The sequence below is a fragment of the Lissotriton helveticus genome, chromosome 11 (assembly GCF_964261635.1).
Source record: "Lissotriton helveticus chromosome 11, aLisHel1.1, whole genome shotgun sequence".
Lineage (NCBI taxonomy): Eukaryota > Metazoa > Chordata > Amphibia > Caudata > Salamandridae > Lissotriton > Lissotriton helveticus.
In genome coordinates, this window is record NC_136072.1 from 679,610,966 (window position 1) to 679,633,001 (window position 22,036).

General features: G+C 45.9%; 1 protein-coding gene across 6 annotated transcripts in view; it reads left to right on the forward strand.

Annotated features, from left to right (window-relative positions):
* The window catches only part of FIGLA (folliculogenesis specific bHLH transcription factor), a 394,249-nt gene that overhangs the window by 347,686 nt on the left and 24,527 nt on the right, over positions 1-22,036 (forward strand). For 5 of the 6 annotated variants that reach the window (XR_013602295.1, XM_078665740.1, XM_078665741.1 and 2 more), the window contains exon 5: positions 14,446-14,509. Coding sequence is in view for 5 of the 6 variants with exons in the window: in XM_078665740.1 (XP_078521866.1) it covers positions 14,446-14,466 (21 nt within the window). In the remaining variant the exon portion in view is untranslated. Of the gene's footprint in view, positions 1-14,445; positions 14,510-17,373; positions 17,410-22,036 lie in introns of those variants that run through there. The other variant, XM_078665743.1, reaches the window with a different exon arrangement.

Below are 22,036 nucleotides of genomic sequence, written 5' to 3' on the forward strand. Positions count from 1 at the left end.
GCACTATCATCTTTAACACAATGTTACAACCTACAACGCCTCTGCTGGAACAAGGATAACATCGAGGATATCACAGGTACATATACTAGGGCCAGATGTAGGTAATCCGATTTTACCGATTCTAAAATACTGAATTTTACCGAATCGGTATTTTAGAATCTGTAAATGGTATGTAGAAAAAAAATCGGTAAAAAATACCGATTCGGTAAAATTCGGTATCGGAAAATACCGATTCGGTATTTACCAATTCTGTATTTACCGAATCGGTATTCCCCATGCATTCCTATGGGCCTTTTGTCGCATAGGAATGCATGGGGAATACCGAATCGTTAAATACCGAATCGGTAAATACCGAATCGGAAAGCAAACAAAAGTGAAACTTAAGTAGGCAGCCAATCAGGTGCTACCACCCTCCCCCTCCCTCCCAGGAAGTGGCTACACAGGCAGCTGCAACTAATTAGAAGCTCCTGGAAAGGCAGTTGGAGCTGAGCTGAGTCACTGAGCAGCAGAAAGGGTTTGGTGCACTTTTAAAAGTGTAAAATGGCAAGCAGCAAGGAAAAAGAGCAGCCTGAGAGGAGGAGGAAACTCAAATTCAGCAGCATGGAGTTGCAGGTCCTTGTTGAGTAGGTGGTGAAGGTGCACCACAAACTGTTTGGCAGGCAGTCCCTCACTGTGGCAGAATCTGCCAAAAGAAAAATCTGGCTGGACCTTTTGGACAAAGTAAATGCAGTTGGGGTGACCACCAGAGACACAGAGGACCTGAAAAAACGTTTTTATGACCTCAGGAGCCAAACCAAAAAGAAATTGGCTGAACATCACAAGCAGGCATCAAAAACTGGTGGAGGCAAGAACCCAGCACCCCCCTTTACTGGCCTGAAGGAGATGGTGGCCTCAACCATTGAACCGGACAGTGTCTGCGGACTGGGAGAAGTAGACAGCTCAGCCAGAGCTGCAAGCAAAAAAGGTAAGAGACGTGCACAGCATTCCCCCCCATACCATCATCCTTACCTGTACCCTTTGTGGCCAAGTGAACCCCAGTCCAGTACTGCTAGCACTATACAGGGCCAATGCATGATGCGATATGTAGTCAGGAGATGTAATAACATGTCATACAGCACAACAACCAACTAGTGAAGGAAATGACTGCATAGAGAATAGCCAATGTGATACCTATTTAATTGTAGTGACTGTGAGACAGTAGCGCTTAGCTAAGGTACGCTCATATGTCCACAGGTGAAACGTCTCGCAGGCGCTTGCAGGAGACTGAAGGCACACCACCTGAGAGGGAGGAGAGTCAGGAAGCAGGTCCAACTACCCACACCGTACCACAGGACACAGGTGCATCAAGTAGCCATCCTCCTGCACAAGACTCAGAAATGCCTCAAGATTTCCTGGCGTCCCCTGGCAGATCTCAATCCCCTCTGTTGTTGTCATCCCCAGAAATGCCAGCATCACAGCATGATCCCACACCTGCATCACAACCCAGCAGGAGGCATGTTGTGGCCCCACTCCTAGGAATGGAGTCAGCAGCAGCTGACATTGAGGGCGACGAAACACACAACTTGCCTGCAGATGTCAGCACTGGTACAAGGCACTCCAGTGCAGGGGTGGCACATAGTGGTGCAAGACGCCACAGAGTCCAAGAGAGGCCAGCAGATGCACCAGTTGAGGGTCCAAGTGTGTTCCGTGGACTGGAGGGGAGCATGGTGAGAATACAGAGGATGCAGGAAAGAGCCATCCAGGCATGCCACCGACAAATGAGGTCCCTGAACAGCAACATAGGAGAAATAGGAAAGGGCATCAGTGAGCTGGTACAAGTCAACAAAGAGATGGCAGCAGGGATGCGCGGAATTGGCAACTCGGTGCAGCTGCTATGCACCAAACTAGACACTGATATTGAGGCAAGGCGCAAAGAAAGGCAGCGTGGTCATGGGCTAAATAAAGCCATCAACCGCCTGGCCACATCCCTGTCATGCAGGAGAAGCAGTAACATGCAGGAGGCTATGACCCAAAACACCAATGAGGTCACTAGGGGCATGGGCAGGATGACCAGTGCTCTTGAGGCGCTAATAAATGCCCAAACTGCATATACAGCTGCTCTGGATGTGCCTGTAAGTGAGGAGAGCACTAGCAGGAGCAGCATAGGATGCACCCTTGTCCCTGAAACAAGGAGGAGCAGGCGCCACGCTGAGGCCACAGGCCACCAAGACCGTGAGCAGGGTGAGCAACCTACAGGTGTTACAGGGAAGCGAGGAAGGAAATGACTTTTAAAGGTCATCGTGAGGTGAACCAGGACTGACATCATTGCAGTTAAATACTTTCTGTTGCAAAGTTGTGCTTTAATAACCTACCTCATTACCAAATTAAACTACATTTGGTGCATACTCCACCTGTCTGTGTCTCCTTACTTACTTAAAAGTAGTTGCGTGTTATCTCATCCCGCCTGTGTCTGCCATCAGTTGGTGTTGCAACTCCAGATGCGTGTGGTTCAGGCACTGCTTCCTCATCATCATGGTCCTCATAATCTGAGAGATCCACTGCTGTGCCCTTCTTGACCGCAAGGTTGTGCAGCATTGCACACGCTGCAATCATCTTGCAGCAGATGATCGGTGTGTACTGGCGGGCACCTCCACTCTTGTGGAGGCAGAAAAACCTGCTCTTCCACATGCCAAAGGTGCGCTCCACAATGTTTCGGTTGTTTTGTGTGCCCTGTTGTATCTCCTCTGACTTGGTGTTGTAGGGTTGAGGTAGGGATTGAGGATGAAGGACCGGAGGGCATATGCACTGTCTCCTAATGGCAAGAGAAAAAACATTACTCACATGCACACACACATCCGCCTGTAATACGTATCAAGGGAGTTTCACACAGTGTGTTACCTAGCAAGTATCCTTCTCCAAATTCCCCCGCTGTCAGGCGTGCGTAGATCCCACTGTTTTGGAAGATGTAGGAGTCGTGGGTACTCACGGGGTTTTTGGCTACTAGGTCAGTGAACATGTACTTGGAATCACAGATCACCTGTACATTTATGGTGTGGGTGGACTTCCGGTTCCGATAAATGTACTCTGTGGCAGCAGGTGGGCATATTGGTATGTGGGTACCATCAATACAGCCAATTATATTTGGGGAATGCGCCATCTGATAAAAGTCTGTCTTTGTCCTTAGCAGTTCTGCATGCGTTGGAGGGAAGCTGATGTACAAATGCATTCTCTGCAACATGGCATCAAGGAATTTTTTTTAAAAACGTGACAGACAGGTCTGGGACACCCCACCTACCGCAGCAACCACACTCTGGTAACTCCCAGATGCAAGCAGGTGTAGGCTGCACAGCACCTGCACATGGGGTGGGATGGCGTGTGCCCTTGTGGTTGGATGTTCCAATAGTGGGTGAAGGTCCCTGATTAGGTCCAGGATAGTTTGGGGAGCCAGCCTGTACCTTTGTAGGATCTCTGGCTCAGTAAGCTGGAATAGTGATCCTCTGCCTGAATACCTGCTCCTCCCTCCTCCAGACCCTCTCTCCGTCTGCCTGTAGCCGTATCCGCCTTGCAATATCATAGAATGCCGCCATTCTGGTGAAAAAGTTGCATTTTGGGGCCTTTTTTTATACCATGCACCTGTTAACCACCTGATTTGAATCCATGGTAAATACCGACTCTTAAATACCGAATTTCATGCAAATTCGGTATTTAAGAGGTTTCCTACATTTCAAAAACTCATTTGTACCATTTCTTATTTTCGGAATCGGTATATTTTCCGAATCTGTATTTTTTCCGATTCGGTAAATTTACCGATTCTGAAACTTTACAGAATCTGTATATTTTCCGATTCGGTATTTTTTCCGAATCGGTAAGGTTTCCGATTCGGTAACTTTACCGAATCGGTAAATTTACCGATTCGGATGTTTTCGGGTCCCCTACATCCCAAATGCCCAATACCGGTCAGTAACGGCCGAAAATCGGTAAATTCGGCCGTTACCGACCGGTATTGGCCTACCTACATCTGGCCCCTAGTCTTTTGGAAAGACCCAACTCTGAAATACTGACCATAAAAGCTTGGGAGTCTTTTATTTATGAAATAAACAAGACATTTTCCATGCACGCTCATGCCCACAAAGCAGGAAGTCGAAAAAGGGCACCCTGGTTCACCAAGAGCCTGAAGAAACAAAAGCAACAACTAAATAAGTACCTCAGACAACTACGATCCCAAGGACCAAAACGCCTCCAGCAACTCCTGCTTCAAATTTCAAATACAAGAAAAAAGTTAAATAAGGACATAAAACTGGCCAAAAAGGAGCACCAAGATCACATTTGGGCAAAATGTCTTCATGCTTGTAAACTAAGGGACTCCAAGCTCTTTTGGGAACAAATCATCCGACTAACCAATGGCCGGAATCAACATCATAATTCGGATATATCAGAGGCCACTTGGAGAGCCCATATTGAACTTTTTATACAACAAAACATCACCCCCATTGACCCCTAACAGTGGATCATCAACAGGGAAGGGGTTCCGGTGGTGGAGGTAAAGTCAACGACATCTTGACCCATGAATCCCCTGAGGATTTTGTGTTTTCAGAAAATCAAGTTAAAAAAATCATTAAAAGAATCTAAAATCTGAGGGAGCCCCAGGTCCGAACGGATTACCAAATGCCCCGTTCCGGCATGACCCCCCATTTTTGTTGCATCTCCTGACTCCTTTCTTTTCTAAACCTACAGCCTGCAGGCTGATCCCTGAGTCTTGGAGAGGAAGCATTCTCAATCCAATCTACAAGTCGGGCTCCCGCTCGGATCCCTCCAATTACAGGTTGATTGCACTGACAGATGTGGAGGCAAAAATGTACGCATCAAATCTTCTGGTAGAGTTAGAGGCTTGGGTCAGCTGAACAAAACTAATACCACACACGCAAACTGTATTTCGGGCTGGGATGCGCACCCTTACGAACATCTCTGCGGTCACCCTTCTAGTCAACCAAGCCTTCGCAAAATCAAGGCCTCTGTATGCCTGCTTTGTAGATCTTAAAGCGGATTTTGACAAAGTCTCAAGAGTTACTCTATGGGCACAAATGCAAGCCTGGGGGAGGTCCCGCCCAGGCTCCGGGATGCCAACATTAATCTTTACTCTAATACGTGGGTCCAAATCAAGAAAGGAGACGGGTCCAGCGTAACTGGTAAGATTCCAACATCAAATGGACTAAAACAAGGTTGCGTCTTAGCGCCTTGTCTGTTTAATATTTATACCTCCGATCTCGACAAGTGCCTCCAGTTAATTACAGCTGACCCCCCAAAACTGGGCAAAATACCGACACCATGCCTCCAATACGCAGATGACATTGTTGCTAGCACAAACTCACGTTGGCTTGCAGAAATTGATTACGGGATAAGCAGCCTACACCACCTTGAACCAACTTACGATTAATCATCAAAAGACAAAAGTTATGTGTTTTTCTAAACATAATAAGATATTGAAAACGCATACTTTCTCTTGGAAATTGGGAGGGCAACCACTAGCCCGGGTAGCTTCTTACAAATATCTAGGTTTCCAGTTAGATTGCAAGCTGAACTTTAAGCATCAAGTGGAACAAGGATGCACAAAAGCTAAACAACTATTATTTGCCTTCAAAATCTTGAGAAAAAAAGCTCATAGGTTGTTCTACCAGTCACGTGTTACAAGTGATCTCTGCAAAATTTCTACCCTCCATCTCTTATGGCTCGGAAATCCTGAATATTAAAGACGCTTTAATATTAAACACCGCACAATCTACATTTTTTTAAAAGACTGTTCATAATACCATTACACATCTCACAGGAACAGATTCGTTTAGAATATGGACTCAAGAATCAGATCTTGGCCAGACAAGGTGCCTTAGTAAAGTATTATTGGAGGATGAGGGAGTCAGAAGACAATACCCTAGCCCACCACTGTTGGGGTTGAGATAGAAAACCAAGCAAGACTAGCAAATTCAATTACCACAATCCTGAAGCAATCTTTGTCGGCATTACAACTAGAGGAGGCCTGGTTCACCCCAGCAACTTATCCCGGATTCAGAAGCGTGGTGAACAATACTATTAAGCGGATCTCTCTACTAACAGACAAAATGATTTTCACAAAAAAACATCACGCCTGGGCTGTGATACAGGGCTACCAGAGGCTGAAGCCGCAACAGTATCTGTTTTATCACTTTTCCCACCATAAAAAGCATCACCTGATGATGCTACGAATGGGATCATTCCCCTCAAAGGACCTGACCCCAAAATGGAAATGCACATGACCATCTAAGGAATGCCGCCTCTGCGGTCTAGGGGAGGAGTCACTACAACACCTACTATGTACTTGCCCTTTTCTACTGAAAACTCGGAAATCCATTCTTCCGGAGATTCTCAAGAAGGAACCGATAAGAACATGCAGAGCTGCAGTCATCAGGTGTCTCGGCGGGCTTGCAATCACCCTGTCCAGTTGCGCCATAAAATTCTGGAAAATAGCAGCAAATGAACTGGACAAAATTGATTCAAGCTAAACAGCTATTAAATAATCTGCTGGCACATATCACTATTATTTTTAATGTAATGTTATACCCGCTAGCCTTCCAATTGTGGTCACGATTTTAAGACCTTTTTGTCTCTTTTGTTTTTAAAATGTTCATTGAAATGAACTGTTTTATGATGGTTTGCCATCCTTTTATTGTTTTTAAATGAATCAATAAAAGTATATTTGACTGACTGACATTGAAATAAAAAAAATCCAGCAATCTATCCTTTCGCTTCCTTCACTAGTGATGATGAAGTTGTAACAAGTTTATCTATTCCGCTATCACTAGGGGCAGTCATGGTGATACCTTAATTTAGCAGAATTAATTGAACTAGATAAATCCATCATGGATAATTTCTTCCAACCAATACTATTCTCTGTTTCAGCTCCACCCACTAACCCATATACCAGCATCCTTCCCTTTAAAGGTATTCCTACCTGATATTTAATCCATCCCCAGCAATTGTCACACATTTATGCTTCCCAGAGTGTGACTTAAAATCCTAAATATTTTGAAATTCAAGCAGTTTGGTGGCTTTATGTCAATCATGATTAGTAAGATGACATGGATTTCGCTAGGCTCCCCCCTTCATAACTTGACAAAAGCACATTATTCACTTAACGTGGTTTTAAATAAAAAAAGTCCCATATTTCATCAGCTTAAAAATAAATTGTGTTCAAATCCAACTGATGTTTTGATCCTTTAAGTTTAAACATTGTCGGATTCGAGCTTGATCTCAGTAGCTGCCACCAAATTGCAATTGGTTACTTAAACTTATCTGGCAGTTCTAGCACACTGGTGCTGGTAGTCAGATGAGAGCTATCAAATAGTATAACAATGATCCTAGGCTTCTAGAAGAAGAAACTTCCTTTAGCAGACTCATACTGGTTACACTGCAAACCATATAGTGCAATTTGCATTGCCAAACGTATGTCAGTACTAAACGTCATGGAAGTCTTGCACTAGAAAAGGTTACACTGAGTGTGCAAATGCAAGATGTTTCAAAGGGAGTACATAGGTCTGAGGCATTATCAGAGCAATAAACACAAAGTTTAAAAAAGCCAAAGGAAAGACGCACCGCAGTTGATTTTTTAATTTATTTTTATTTTTACAATTTCCATAGCGCATACAATGTCCCCAACTCCATGCATCCCCTCAAGCATTGTCTTGCTTAATTGTTGTCAATCTTGTGGAGCCTTTCTGGAAGATGATACCATCAATCTAACTTATGTCTTGAACAGGTGATAGCCTGCTTCTTGATGATTCACCTTTTTGCCTTCTGCAAGTCCTCATTGCTGCAGAGGCGCAAGGGAATCTGAATTATTTAAGATCTGGTTTATGCATTTGGGGAAGACGCCTAAGAATTGGAATTGGTATCCAAGCAGATCAAACTGCAAAGAGCTACTAATTACAAATGTGTATGTTTAGGGATTAACTATAAGCCAAGTTGGTGAGCTGATCTCCAGGCAGAAAAAACAGTGCTATGAATCTAGTTAAATTATTTTGAAGAGTTGTTAGGAGATATGAAGTTTATTCTACAGGGCATATCCTACAGACAAATGTAGTAAATATGTGTTCCAGGTATATATTTCTCGACAACCTAGTTGCCACATAGTAAGAGTTTAGTGGAGAAGGGGATTCTTGTTTGCTTCTTCTGCCACATTAATGCGCCCGGCTCCCCCCTAAACCACAGAGGTTTGGGATTTAATACAGATTTTAATTTATCCTGGCATTGGGCATCTTGTATGTCCCCGTTCTCCTACTTTTATTTAAAGCATTTTGGACATATAGCAAATTGTTTACTGAACTTATGTATGTTTAACTTCGTACGCAGAGCAATACGCAGTGCTTATGTTTCTTTCTGTATAGATTGGAATGAAGTACTTAACTAGGTTGTGTTTTTCTGTGCCCCTTACATGGTTTCCTTTGATCTTAGCATTCTTAAGTCATATTGGCAACTATGAGCAAAAATATGACGTACAATCTTAAAAGGGTATTCCAGTAAATGTAAAAGTGCTTTTGCGATACCTAAAATGTTGCCTAGTCCAGCTAAATATCTCTGAGTGCTTTAGTGCTCGAATCAATGCATTATAGGCTGCAAGTATTTGTGGAGTTTGCCATGATTCAGACATAGAATAAAAATGCATATTTTACTGAAGTCTGTATTTTAAATTGCTTCATGAATTGACTCTTGGTGATTTAGTTGGTGACATCATTGGAAATCTAATAAGTTAACTCTGACCAGGCATTTCTCCATTGTTAGGTCTCTTGTAGACAGCACATGCACTGTCTCTTCAAGACATTTTGTTTACCATTAGTGGGCTTGGAGCCCTCCCATTTATGTCCATTGGTGGGCTTCAACGCCACTCAATTGCTTGCTTCCTGCTGGTCAGTTCTGCTGTCAGCACTTCCCTCTTCTTGCATGTGACCCTTCCCTGGCACATGCCCTAAGTACTTGTATCCTTACACCACTTTCACTCAGGGACCTAGTTTTGTTGAGGCACTCTGACGGGGGGGATTGTACCAGGCTAGTTCTGTTGTTTGCTTGTTGTTTTAGTCTTTAAATCTTGATCCTGTTGTTAGAAATTGGGTTTCTGGTTGGCAGAGGTATGCACCCTGTCCATGCAGGGACCACAATCCTAGTCAGGGTGAATGTAGTGCACAATAAATGTTTACCTGTGTTCACCCTCTGGTAGCTTGGCACAGAGCAGTCAGGCAAAAACTAAAGAGATAATGTGTAAAGTATTTGTGCATGCACACACACACACACACACACGCACACACACACACACACACACCGAAAACACCACAAAAGTACTCCACAGCAGTTTAGAAAAATAGTCCATATTTATCTGAGTAGAAGACCAAAACGACAAAAATCCAACATACATAAGTCAAGATATAAATGTTTAAAGATTAAATAAAAATGTAGTGCTTAGAATTCTATACCCCAACTGGGGCTATCTGGTTGCGCTTGAGTGGGACAAATCCAAAAGTTAATTCTGACCACGATGGGAGTATGGGCTGGATACAGGGATCATGCAGATCCCCTTACAGTACCTAGGATGTGTCAAAAGTCAAGCACGATGCTTTGCACAGATGAGGCTCCTTTAGGCTGTGCCCGGTCTTGAAGCTTTGCATCTCTGGGGTGATGTGTTGTGCAGAGGAGGAAATGCGTTGGTTGCTTGTGCCAGACCTAGATTCCGGAACTCGATGCAGTGTTGATGAAGCATCTCCCGAAACTGCGCTGATTCAATTCTTCATTGACTATGTCGAACCGCTGGGCTGAAGGCACTGCGTCTGTCGAAAGCCCCACAGGGCCGGGCTGCGTCGAAGTCTAAGCAGGGTGTCACAGACTTCAGTGAGGTGGTGCTAGAGAATTCCACAGTAGTGTTTCTTCAGAGTGCTGCTGCAATGGTGGCAATTTCTTTGAAAGTCAAAGTCATTACATAACACACTCTGCGAGCAGTGTCCACAGCGTTGGTGCAGCCAGTGGCAATGCATTGAGTTTGCAGGGATGCGCCGGTTCCAAACTTACGCTTGGAGTTAATGTGTTGTTTTCTTGTTTGCAGCACCAAATTAACCTCTAAGGTCCCAGGATTGGATTTGGCTCCACTTGGCAGGACAGGACTCAAAGCAGAGGAACCCAGGTGCTGGTAGCAAGATGGCAGGTTAAGTCTTTCATGTCCCTGAGACTTCAGCAACAGGAGGCAAGCTCAGTCAATCCCTTGAAGAAACTTTTGAAAGTAGGATGCAGCGAGTAAAGTCCAGTAATCTCACTTCCAGGCAAGAAGCAGCAGCAGCAGGCCAACACAGCAAAGCAACAGGAAAGTGGCAGACCCTCCTGGCAGAATGTCTACAATCCCGAAGTGTTCTGAGTGTATGGCATCAAGGGTCCAGTACTTTTACCCATTTTGGCCTTTGAAGTAGGAAGACTTCAAAGAAAAGTCTTTGTAGTGCATATGACCATGCCCTTCCTGGCACTGGCTCCAGACACACTACAAGCGGATATGCATCTCTTTGTGTGGGGACAGGCACAGCTCTATTCAGGTGCAAGTGTCCGCTCCTCCCACCACTCTAGCTCAGGAAGACCCATTCTGTGTGACTGTATAGAGTGAATTCACAAGCCCGGCTGTCAACATGATCCAGATGTGTATTCTAGGGACCGGCAGAGGCACAGAATGGCTAAGTAGGAAAATGCCAATTTACTAAAAGTGGCATTTTCAGACCTGCAATTTAAAAACCTACTTTACTAAAATTGCAGAGATACCAAACTCCAATTTTCTATCTTCTCCCAATTGGAAGATTCTTTTGTAAGATGTTCCAAGGCCGCTCCAATGCTAACATTTAGGAGAGATAGGACTTGCTGTAGTGAAAAACAAATTAGGCACTATTTCACTACCAGGACACATAAAACCGCAACGTATATGACCTACCTTTCAAATACACTGCACTCTGCCCATGGACTACCTAGGGACTAGCTTAGGGGTGACTCATGTTTTAAAAGGGAAGGTTTGGGACTGACTAGTAGGTGAAATTGCCAGATCGAAATGGCAGTTTAAAACTGCACATAGGCTTTGCAGTGGCAGGCATGAGACAGGATGGAAGGGCTACTCATATGGGGTGGTACAATCACTGCTGCAGGCCCACTAGTAGCATTTGATTTAAAGGCCCTGGGCACATGCAGTGCACTGTACTAGGGACTTACTAGTAAATCAAATATGCTAATCAGGGAGACGACAAACGCCATTACATTTTAGACACGGAGCACATGCACTTTAACACTGATCAGCAGTGGTAAAGCACCCAGTGTCCTGAAACCAGCAACCATGAAGTCAAAACAGAGGAGGGTGAAGGCAAAAAGTATGAGGTTAACCCAGCAGAAAGGGCCATTTCCAGCACAACCCCCTGCCAGCCTAAAGCCAGGGAAGACTAATCAATACCTTGATGGAATTTCCTGCTCAGGGCGATAAAGTATGGACTGGGGGCTGCTACTGCAGGGGCTTGTGCCAGTTCTACGCCTCTGTGAACCCAGTTTAGTCCCTCTGTCTATACTCTCGTGGCCCACTAAACGTACCCATAGGAAGACCTTCTCATCTGTGGATCCCATCTGTGCAGCCCCTAACCTTAATTTGCTCACAGATGCATCGCAGTAGGCAGGAAGTAGCCCCATGGCCAACTGTGTGATGTGGCCCATTCCAACCCTTGGGCCTGACTTCTGCCCCCAACCCTGTGAAACTTCTGACCACAAGGACAACCAACAGAGACCACTGACAGCGGTCGGTGTCAAGAGCCAGGCCCCAGGCCATTTTGGGCTTTCTGACTTCTGTGGTTTCGCAAACTTGGGGGCGGTAGCCCCAGGTGCCTTGCACCCTTTTTTCCACTTGACCTCCCACCACTTTAGGGGTGGTAGCCTGAAACTGATCACTCAACCTAGGGTCTGTACCCTTAGGCTGCGCAGAAGACCGGGATGGGCTCTGCCTCACCCTGTCCCCCTGCACTGCCTCACCCACCAGGGATCTACACCTTCTGCTTTGGAGTAGTACCCCCAGAAAACTGAACTTGAGCTTGTGGCAACTGCCCCTCCTGGTTCCCCTGACACCAGGCGCAATTCAAACCCCAGAACGCAGTCTATGGACCTAAAACCAGCAAACGCGTACTCCAATCAAGGGAGGAAGGAGGCAAAAAGTTTGGGGATAACCCAGCAAAAAGGGCTGTTTCCTAATTTTCTGTACATTCAAGACAGGTCAAATGTTAGGCTTTGTATTCCGAGGGAACTTGGTGTTTACTTTTCGTTTGCTGACTTCAAAGTGAGAGAATTTGTGAGAATCCATCCTGTTGATTACCCATGCAAGAGGACAGCATGTAGGATGTTGTCTTTTGTAGCACACAACAAAAATGAACTATGCTGATATTACAGAAAACTTCAGAACGAGAACATTAGAAATGAAGAAAATCATTTTTTTGTAATTCTGAAGTGTGGTGGGAACAAATATTTTAATACAATCCAAACAAGTCAATACACTTAGTGATGATATTTCCACAAATTATCATTTGTGCTTAGTAAAACTGGACGTCTGTGTAATGTAATGACCATTTTCAATTGGAAATGTGTTGTCTATAATGGCAGTTCGCTATCACACTATGCATACTTCACTTTTCCCCACTTCACTCTGCTCTACTCTGTACCATGCCACTTCGCTCCGTGCCATGCCTTTCCAATGTTAGACACTCTACAACACAGCTCGTTACTCCATTCCACACCCCTCCACTCTATGCCCCTCCACACCACTCTACCCCACCCACACCCCTCTACCTCACCCCACTCTGACGCAATTGTCTCCATCCCACCCCACTCCACCCAAACCAATATGCTCCACTTCACTACAAACTCCCCATTCCAATCTACCATTTCGATTGATCGGATCCACTCCACTCCATTGTACTCCACTCCAACCTAATCTACCCCACTCTACTCTGCTCCAGTCTACATTCTAGTCCACTCTATTCTATCCTAGTCCACGTCCTTCTCCCCACTTCCTTCTCCCCACTGCCCTCTACTCTCCTCCAATCCACCCCATCTGCCGCATTCCACTGTACCCTACAGACGGCCACCCGATCAACCCCACTCTGCACCACTCCAATCTAACCCACTCCACTCTACCACAATCTACCCCACCCCAATTCACTCCAATCTATCCCACTTCAATCTACCACACTCCAATCTAACCCACTCATCCCAATCTACTCCACTCAAGTCTATCCCAACCTACTCTACTACAATCTACTTCACTTTAGTCTTCTCACTTCACTCTACTCCAACTTACCCATCTCCAATCTACCCCTGTCAACCCCACCTCACTGTGCCCCACTTTACTCCATCTACCCTACTCTAATCCACCCAATCTACCACAATCAAAGTACCCTACTCCAATCCACCCCACTCTTCCCCAATCTACCCCATTTCAGTCTACCCCAATGTACCTCACTCTACTCTACCACACTCCTATCTACCGCAGTCCACCTAAATCTTCTCCTACCTACCCCAATCCACCCAAATCTACCCCACCCCACTCCAACCCACTCCGATTTACCCCATCCCATTCCAATCTACCCCACCCCATTCCAATATACTCCACTCTACACCACTGAAATCTACCCCACTCCAGTCTACCTCAGCCTTCCCCAATCTTCCCCTTTCCAAACCAATCTAGCCCGCTCTACGCTACTCCAGTCTACCTCATTCCACTCTACCCCAATCTGCCCCACACCACTAACGTTTAGCCAGGCTGAACAGCAGCCACACTGGCGTAGAATATGGCTAAAACCCATTGCCAAAGCCAATAGCTCTCGTGTAGGAAAGACCTATTGACTTTGCCAATGCTTCTCTTTATTGGTTCAGTGATCATGGTCTAAACACATCTGTGTATTTTCCAGGCATTTCCAATCGAATAGAGACACAGCAATTCCAATTTAGCTATTTAGTCTTTCATGACATTGTTAAAAATGCAGATTTGATAGTCTTAACACCCTCCAGCCCTATTGTTGATACTTCTTTAGCATGCATTTAAGACGTAAGTTTGCCTATTGTAAGGTTTTTATGAGCATCCCCTTTCCATCCTGGCCTTCGCCGGGCTGTTAGCTGTTGGTTGTAAGAGGTTTCAGGTCCCTTCTTGGACCCCCTTTGCATGGATGCAGAGTGATTCTGTTTGAGGAGTTTGAGGTCTGGTGATTACCAGGTTACGTGCTATGAATCTAGAATTAGTTGGTTGACAGCAGACCTGTGTGTATGTTGGATCTGAGAGCAATTCCAGATGGTGTTACCCACCATACAAAGCACAACACATATGCACAATTTAATTCATTGACTACTTCAAAGAACGTGTGCTACAAGTCTTAATTATTGTATGCTTTATTTCAGGTATTTCAAACAAACCGATAGTGAATTGTTGCTACAAGTAATTTTTTTCCACCTTTAGTATAAGGTATGTATCAGTAAAGACGTATGGACTTGTTAAATAAGATATAGCATGAAACTGGTTACGCATTTCAGAAAATAATGTTTTTTACGACTGCATATGGTTGAAGCACATCTCGTTCTATCCATCCTTCTTAAAAACACGTGACGTATAGAACATGCTGGAATGTGTAATTTCTATAGGTGAATATTGTTGCAAGCGAAAGTATACTTGTAGCTGACATTTTAAAGAGCCTAGATTCATTTAGCGAGCTAGTAGACAAGGCCATATGTATTTTTTCTAATCAAACTGTCTGAATTGTATTGTATTTAACTCACTTTCTTTGAAAACAACTTAATTTAAAATGTTTTTGTTGTATTAATTCTTTTTGCATTCTTTCATTCTCATTACCCTTTGCCCCTCTGTTATTGCTTACCTCCACATGCTTTCTCCCCTCTTATATGTCTTGAGCTTTTTCATCAATCCATCAATCAGAGTACTTGTAGAGCGCGCTACTTACCCGTGAGTGTCTCAAGTCGCTGGGGGGGGGGGGGGGAGGTGCTGCTGCTGCTCGAAGAGCCAGGCCTTGAGGAGTCTTCTGAAGGCGAGTAGGTCTTGGGTCTGCCGTATGTGGGTAGGGAGGGTGTGGTGGTGGGGGTGCAGAAGCTGAGTCTGCTGTTAAGGTAGGCTTGACCGGCGTTGTGGAGTGCTTTGTGTGTGTGGGTGAGGAGCTTGAAGGTAATCCTCTTGTTGACGGGGAGCCAGTGTAGGTCTTTCAGGTGGGGGGTGATGTGGCTGTGGCGGGGGACGTTGACGATCAGTCGGGCAGAGGCGTTTTGAATGTGTTTTAGTCGTCATAGGTGTTTGGCTGGGATTCCTGTGTAGAGTGCGTTGCCGTAGTCCAGTCTGCTACTGACAAGGGCCTGTGTCACCGTTCTTATTGTTTTTGTCGGGATCCACCTGTAGATCCTGCAGAGCGTGCGGAGGGTGTTGTAGCAGCAGGAGGAGGAGACGGCGTTGACCTGTTTAGCCATGGAGAGGGAGGAGTCGAGGATGAATCCTAGGTTCCATGCATGGTCGGTGGGTGTTGGTGATGTTCCCAGTGTGGTCGGCCATCAGGAGTCATTCCAGGCTGAGGGGGTGGGTCCCAGGATGAGAACCTCCATCTTGTCCGAGTTCAGCTTCAGACGGTTGCTCCTCATCCAGTCGGCAATGGCATTCATTCCCTTGTGGAGGTTGGTTTTGGCGGTGTGTGGATCCTTGAGGGAGAGGATGAGCTGGGTGTCGTCGGCGTAGGAGATGATGTTGAGGTCGTGATGGCGGACCCATTGTGCGAGAGGGCGATGTACATGTTGAACAGCGTCGGTCTGAGGGATGAGCCCTGGGGGACGCCGCAGATGATGTTGGTGGCTTCGGATCGGAAGGGTGGGAGTCGGACGCTCAGGGTTCTGCCGGAGAGGAAGGACGTGGTCCAGTCGAGGGCCTTCTCTTGGATTCCGGCTTCTAGGAAGCGTGTCTTTAGAGTGCGATGGCAGACCGTGTCGAAAGCGGCCAACAGGTCCAGGATGATGAGGGCTGATGTTTTGCCATGGTCTAGTCGGCACCTGATGTCGTCTGTGGCGGCAATGAGGGCTGTGGGGTTCACCTCCTTTGTAGTTGCCAATTTTACGCTGCAATTCCATTCTTTAATAACTTAACCATTCAGGAATGTTAATTTTTTAATGAATATTAAAAGAAATAGGACTTTATTTCTGAGGTTTTTCCAATTGATTAGTAATTATGGTCTTATAGCTCACACTAAAGAATGTCCCCACTGAAAAGCTGGGGTTACTATGAATCTCCTTTCTTGATTATATTGTGTACTCCCATTGCCTGGTGCTTGCTTAAGAAGCTTTGTATGGAAAGCTGTCAAAGCAGAGCCTCTGGTTCACGGATATGTGAGCCTTCACAGCTTTTGGTCTTAACCAGTCTTTCTGCACACTGTAGGGTCAGAGAGGCAGCATGTACCAGTCTGTGCGGGGAGCCGCGATCTCTCTTTCAGATGTTGATGGCAATGGTGGTTGCGGCAGAGTTGGAGTTGCTCTTGTCTATAGGCTTACTTACAAAGGGGGAGCAGCTGGTGAGGCTCACATTTATTAACCAGTTCGAGGACTCTGGGTGGCTGATTGCGGTCATTGGATTTGCGGGTTGTTACAGGTGGTGTATACAGAGAGGCAGTCATAGTGAGGAAATGCGAGTGGCGGTTGGGCAGCTCAGGTAACGGGCCTCTGGCATGTCTAGCAGTAACAGGTTATCGTACTCCCGGACAGCGCATAGGATATCTGGAAGCCAAGCAGGGTAGAGACTCTTCAGTCATTAGGCACTAATTCACAGCTATCTGCCCTGGCACCTTTTACTTTTCTCTCCACATTCATATTGGGTTGATGCTGTTGATAACTCCTCATAAAAGTCTTTCCACTGGAAAACGTACTGGGGCAAACCGAGTGATGAAATTGAGAGCAGAATGTTACATTGCAGTCGATCCAGTCATCTGCAAATCTATATCCCGCTTCTCTTTAATTCTAGAAACCGTCTCTCCCTTTTCTCCCCCTTCACTTGTATGCCTTCTCATTTTCTTTTCATCTTTCAGCTTACCTCTGACTATTAATGAGTGCTTCTCTGGGTCCTTGAGTATGATGTAATTTACCAATGCTACAAAAGCTATAGTGCATCACTTCCACTGCATTTGATTTTTCATTAAACTACAGTTAAAATGGTATTTTTTCCAGTTTTATTTGTAATTTGTTTTTGACCCAATACTTGATGGTCAAAATTTTCTCTCTATTTGATTCGAGTAATTTATTGACTTCATTGTACCAAGGAAGTGTTTTACAGTGGAATTGTACTTCTAGAGTAAAAGGTCCACATAGAAGACGATTGTATGAGATTGTTCCACGCTGCACAGCTCAGGAAAGCACCTGTTTCCTATGTTATCAACTACTTCGCGTGAGTGATCCTCCAGGTTCTTAAAACATGGTTTCTTTAATTGCTCAGGCACGTGCCCATAACACTCAGTGTTCCATTTTGCTATAGCATAAAGTTACCTAAATTCTAGAGTGCTTAATGATAGTTTACATAAAACCTCTTCTATGGTCTCTGCATCTGCGAACATAGTCCACTATACTCTGCACACCATCAACCAGGTTTTTTAGATTGTCAGATAGATTCTCCACATTGTTAGCCAGGCCCGCTTGAGTCATTGGACAGAGGGAGAAAAATTCTGCAGTTGTGGGGAAATGACGATTGTGCACATTACTGGTCTAGGGAGAGATGAGACGTGCAAAATGAAGTATGAACAGAGCCCTGAGCTCTTATTTTGAAATGCTAGAACAAGCAAACAAAAGCAAGAACAGCTATTGTTCGAATATATCAGTATCACATTTACTCCTTCGCTGCTAGGCCTCCTTCCAGTTAATGGTAGAAATGGTTATGAAAGCAATAATGGATCCTGGAAAGCTATACATTTTTGAAAAGTAGATAAAATACTGAATTTCGCAAGGGGTCATTTGTGTAGATCCTTCAAGGTTTCTTTATAGAAACTAACAGGTAAATGTAGAAAAAAGCCTATTGTGTCAATGTTTCCACCAGTAACTTCTTCTAATTTTGACAGCTCTTTGAAAGCAATATACCATTACATCTGCTTTACCTTAATGGTTGTGGGGATATATAGGACTTGCAGGTTCACCAAGAACCCGACGAACCCAGAACCAAAAACTGAGCAGCGACTTCCAATCGTTTTTTATTATGTACCGTGTATATAGCAATCGGTATGAAAGAAGACTATGTATTTCTGAAATGGGAACAAAATATAGAGTTTAGAAACAGTAGATATTTGCACATTTCCGAAATTGGGAATACTCATACTAGCATGAGAATTATCAGTCATTTTTCAAAATGACTTATTTTTTACATATTGTCTTTCATTTGGAAGGCAGAAATGCATCGAAAGTTAATAGGTAATAACATTTGCTTTACAAATCTGAATTACCCTAAGTCTCCCGATAAAAATGGTACCTCACTTGTGTGGGTAGGCATAGTGCCCACACATGGAAACGGCTCAAAATGCAACGTGAACACACCACAATTTCACAATGAAAAATTACCCTTTTTTGGCAAAAGTGCCTAGCTGTAGTTTTTGAACCCTAGCTCTGCGGGCACCTAGGGAAACCTAGCAAACCTATACATTTTTGAAAACTAGACACCCAGGGGAATCCAGGATGGGGTGACTTGACTGGCTCTCACCAGGTTCTGTTACCCAGAATCCCTTGCAAACCTAAAAAATTGTAAAAAAGAAAAAACAAATGTCCTCATATTTCTGTGGTGGAAATTTATGGAATCTGCATGGATCCACAAATATCCACCCACCCTGCGTTCCCCAAAGCCTTCCATGAAAAATGGTACCTCACTTGTCTGGGTAGGCCTAGTACCCACGACATGAAACGGCGCAAAACTCAACGTGGACACACTACAATTTCACGATGAAAAATTACCCTTTTTTGGCAAAGTGCCTAGCTGTAGCTTTGAAACCTAGCTATGCCGGCACCTGGGGATACCTAGCAAACCTATACATTTTTGAAAACTAGACACCCAGGGGAATCCAGGATGAGGTGGCTCTCACCAGGTTCTGTTACCCAGAATCCCTTGCAAACCTAAAAAAGTGTAAAAAAGACATTTTCCTCACATTTCTGGGGTAGAAAGTTCTGGAATCTGCGTGGATCCACAAATTTCCACCCACCCTGAGTTCCCCAAAGTCTGTTGAGAAAAATGGTACCTGACTTGTATGGGTGGGTCAAGTACCTGCGACAGGCAAGGGCTCAAAACCTATTGAGGCGACATCAAAATTGCCTATCACAAAACAACCTGGTTTTGCAAGGGGGTCCATGACTTTTTGGCCCGGGGCTCGGTGGCCACCTAGGGAAACCTACCAAACCCACACATTTCTGAAAACTAGACACCGGGGGATTCCAGGAGGTATTGCTTGCATGGATCCCCTAACGTTTTTTTAGCCAGAACCCCCTGCAAACCTGAAATTTAGCAGGAAAAAAAAATCACTTTTTCACACATTTTTGTGTGGGAAAGTTGTGGCATCACCGGACTGACACAAATTTCCTACCACCCAGCGTTCCCCCAGGTCTGCTGGCATCTACTGGGCGTTTGCCCCCCCCGCGGCCCCACCAGGGGGGCAGATTAGGGGCTAATGCCCCCATCTGCCCCCAAGAGGTGCAGAGAGGCTGTAATTTATGTGGGGGAAGGGTGGGCAATGACATGCCCATTTTGGTCAGCCCCCACCATAATTTAGGTGTGCCCCAAAACATCCACGGAGTCTAGTGGGCATTTTGCCCCCCGGGGGGGCAGATTGGGGGCCACTGAGCCCATCTGCCCCCCAGAAAGACTGTCATTTTTGCGGGGGTGGGGGCATGCCCATATTGGGCAGCCCCCGCCACTAATTATAATTTAAAAAAATCCCTGGTATCTAGCGGGCTTCCCCCCCCCCCCCCGCCCCGGGGGAAGGGGGCAGAAAGACTGTAATTTTTGCGGGGTGGGGGCATGGACATGCCCTTTACGGGCAGCCCGACCCTAATAATTTATGCACAGAATAAAAGTCCCTGGCATCTAGTGGTGGGCTTTTTGCCCCTCTGGGGGGTAGATGGGGTGTGGTGCTCCTGCCCCATCTGCCCCCCAGGGGGGGAATAAAGGGTGTACATTTTGTGGGGGTGGGGGCATGGACATGCCCTTTATGGGCAGCCCCCACCACTAATTATAATAAAAATAAAATCCCTGGTATCTAGTGGGCTTTCTCTCCCCCACCCCCCCGGGGAGGGGCAGAAAGACTGTCATTTGTGCTGGGTGGGGGCATGGACATGTCCTTTATGGGCAGCCCCCACCCTAATAATTTATGCGCACAAAAAAAATCCCTCCGCATCTAGTAGGCTTTTTGCCCCTCCGGGGGGCAGATGGGGGGGCAGAAAGGCTGTAAATTTTGCGGGGGTGGGGGCATGGACATGCCCTTTATGGGGAGCCCCCACCCTATTAAATTATGCGCCACAAAAAAAAATCCCTGCCGTCTAGTGGGGTTTTTTCCCCCCGAGGGGCGGCAGATTGGGGCTACTGTCCCCAACTGCCCCCCAGGGGGGCAAAAAGACTAAATCACACCATTTATTTTGGGGGAGCAAAAGTCCTTGTCCAAGGGGCCTCTCCCACCCCCTCCCTGGTGTCCAGTGGGTGGATCCCTGCTTGGGGATCGCCCTCCTGAAGCAATCCCCAAGCAGGGATCCACTGGAAAGGAGGACCATTGGAATGGGGAGATTCTCACCTTTCCAATGATACCTCTCCCATCTTTCTACGTGCCCGTGGGGCTGATATAGCCCCCTGAGCACATAGAAAGTGAAACTGAAATGAGCCTAAAGGCTCATTTCAGTTTTGTTTTCTGTGCAATGACGACAGCGCAGAAACCAGGGTGGGGGCCTCGGGAGCTGGGGAAGCTCCTCCTCAGCACCCGAGGCTTTGGGGGAGAGAAGGAAATCCCTCTGCTGTCTGCAGCAGAGGGATTTCGTGCCCCTGTCCCCATGACACAATGGTTCCGTCATGAGCGCAGGGGCACTGATGCTCATGACGGAACCATTCCGTCATGACCTTTGAAGGGGTTAAATCTAGACCTATTGGCTTTGCCAGTTGCTGGTATTAGTAGAGTGAACAGCACAAAACTGCAGTACCACAGATCTTAAGTTGGTGTCCTGAGAATGAGCTGCATAGGGCTGCAGTACTACATACTGTTGTTGGTGTTCCAAGAGGAAACCGCAAAAGCTTGCAGTAGTACTGTCTATTTGGTGCCCCAGAAGTGAACTATACTAGCTGGCAGTGCCACAGACTGTTACCAGGTATCCATGGAGTCAACCACCCAAGACGGCTGAAATGCCAGAAAACGGTCCCAGGATGCTTGTTTCCGGTCCATGGAAGACATGGCTCTGGCAGTTCGGGCTGCACTGTACCCATGAGGCACAGGGTCAGACTGATTTGCATATGGCCATGTCTGAACTGGGGTGGCGGAGTGAGCTAAAGAATGGTGATGGATTAAACCCAGATCAGTTGACTGGGGGTGAGTGTTTGATTTGCTCAAACGCTACGTCCATCATCCCCTTTTGTATCGCTTCGTTCGCCCTAAGTTGGCAGGGTATGCTCAGGCATTAGTCCCTTGCTCACTTTGCCACTGGATTCAAGCTAGCCTGGCTGATGACGGCTGAAATCCCAGAAACCGGTCCCAGGATGCTTGTTTGCGGTCCATGGAAGACATGGCTCTGGCAGTTCGGGCTGGACTGTTCCCATGAGGCACAGGGTCAGACTGATTTGCATATGGCCTGTCTGAACTGGGGTGGCGGAGTGAGCTAAAGAATGGTGATGGAATAAACCCAGATCAGTTGACTGGGGGTGAGTTTGATTTCCTCAAACACTCAGTCCATCAACCCCTTTTGTGTCAAGCACCCAAGTTTGCAGCACTCAGATGTTATTAGGTGTCCC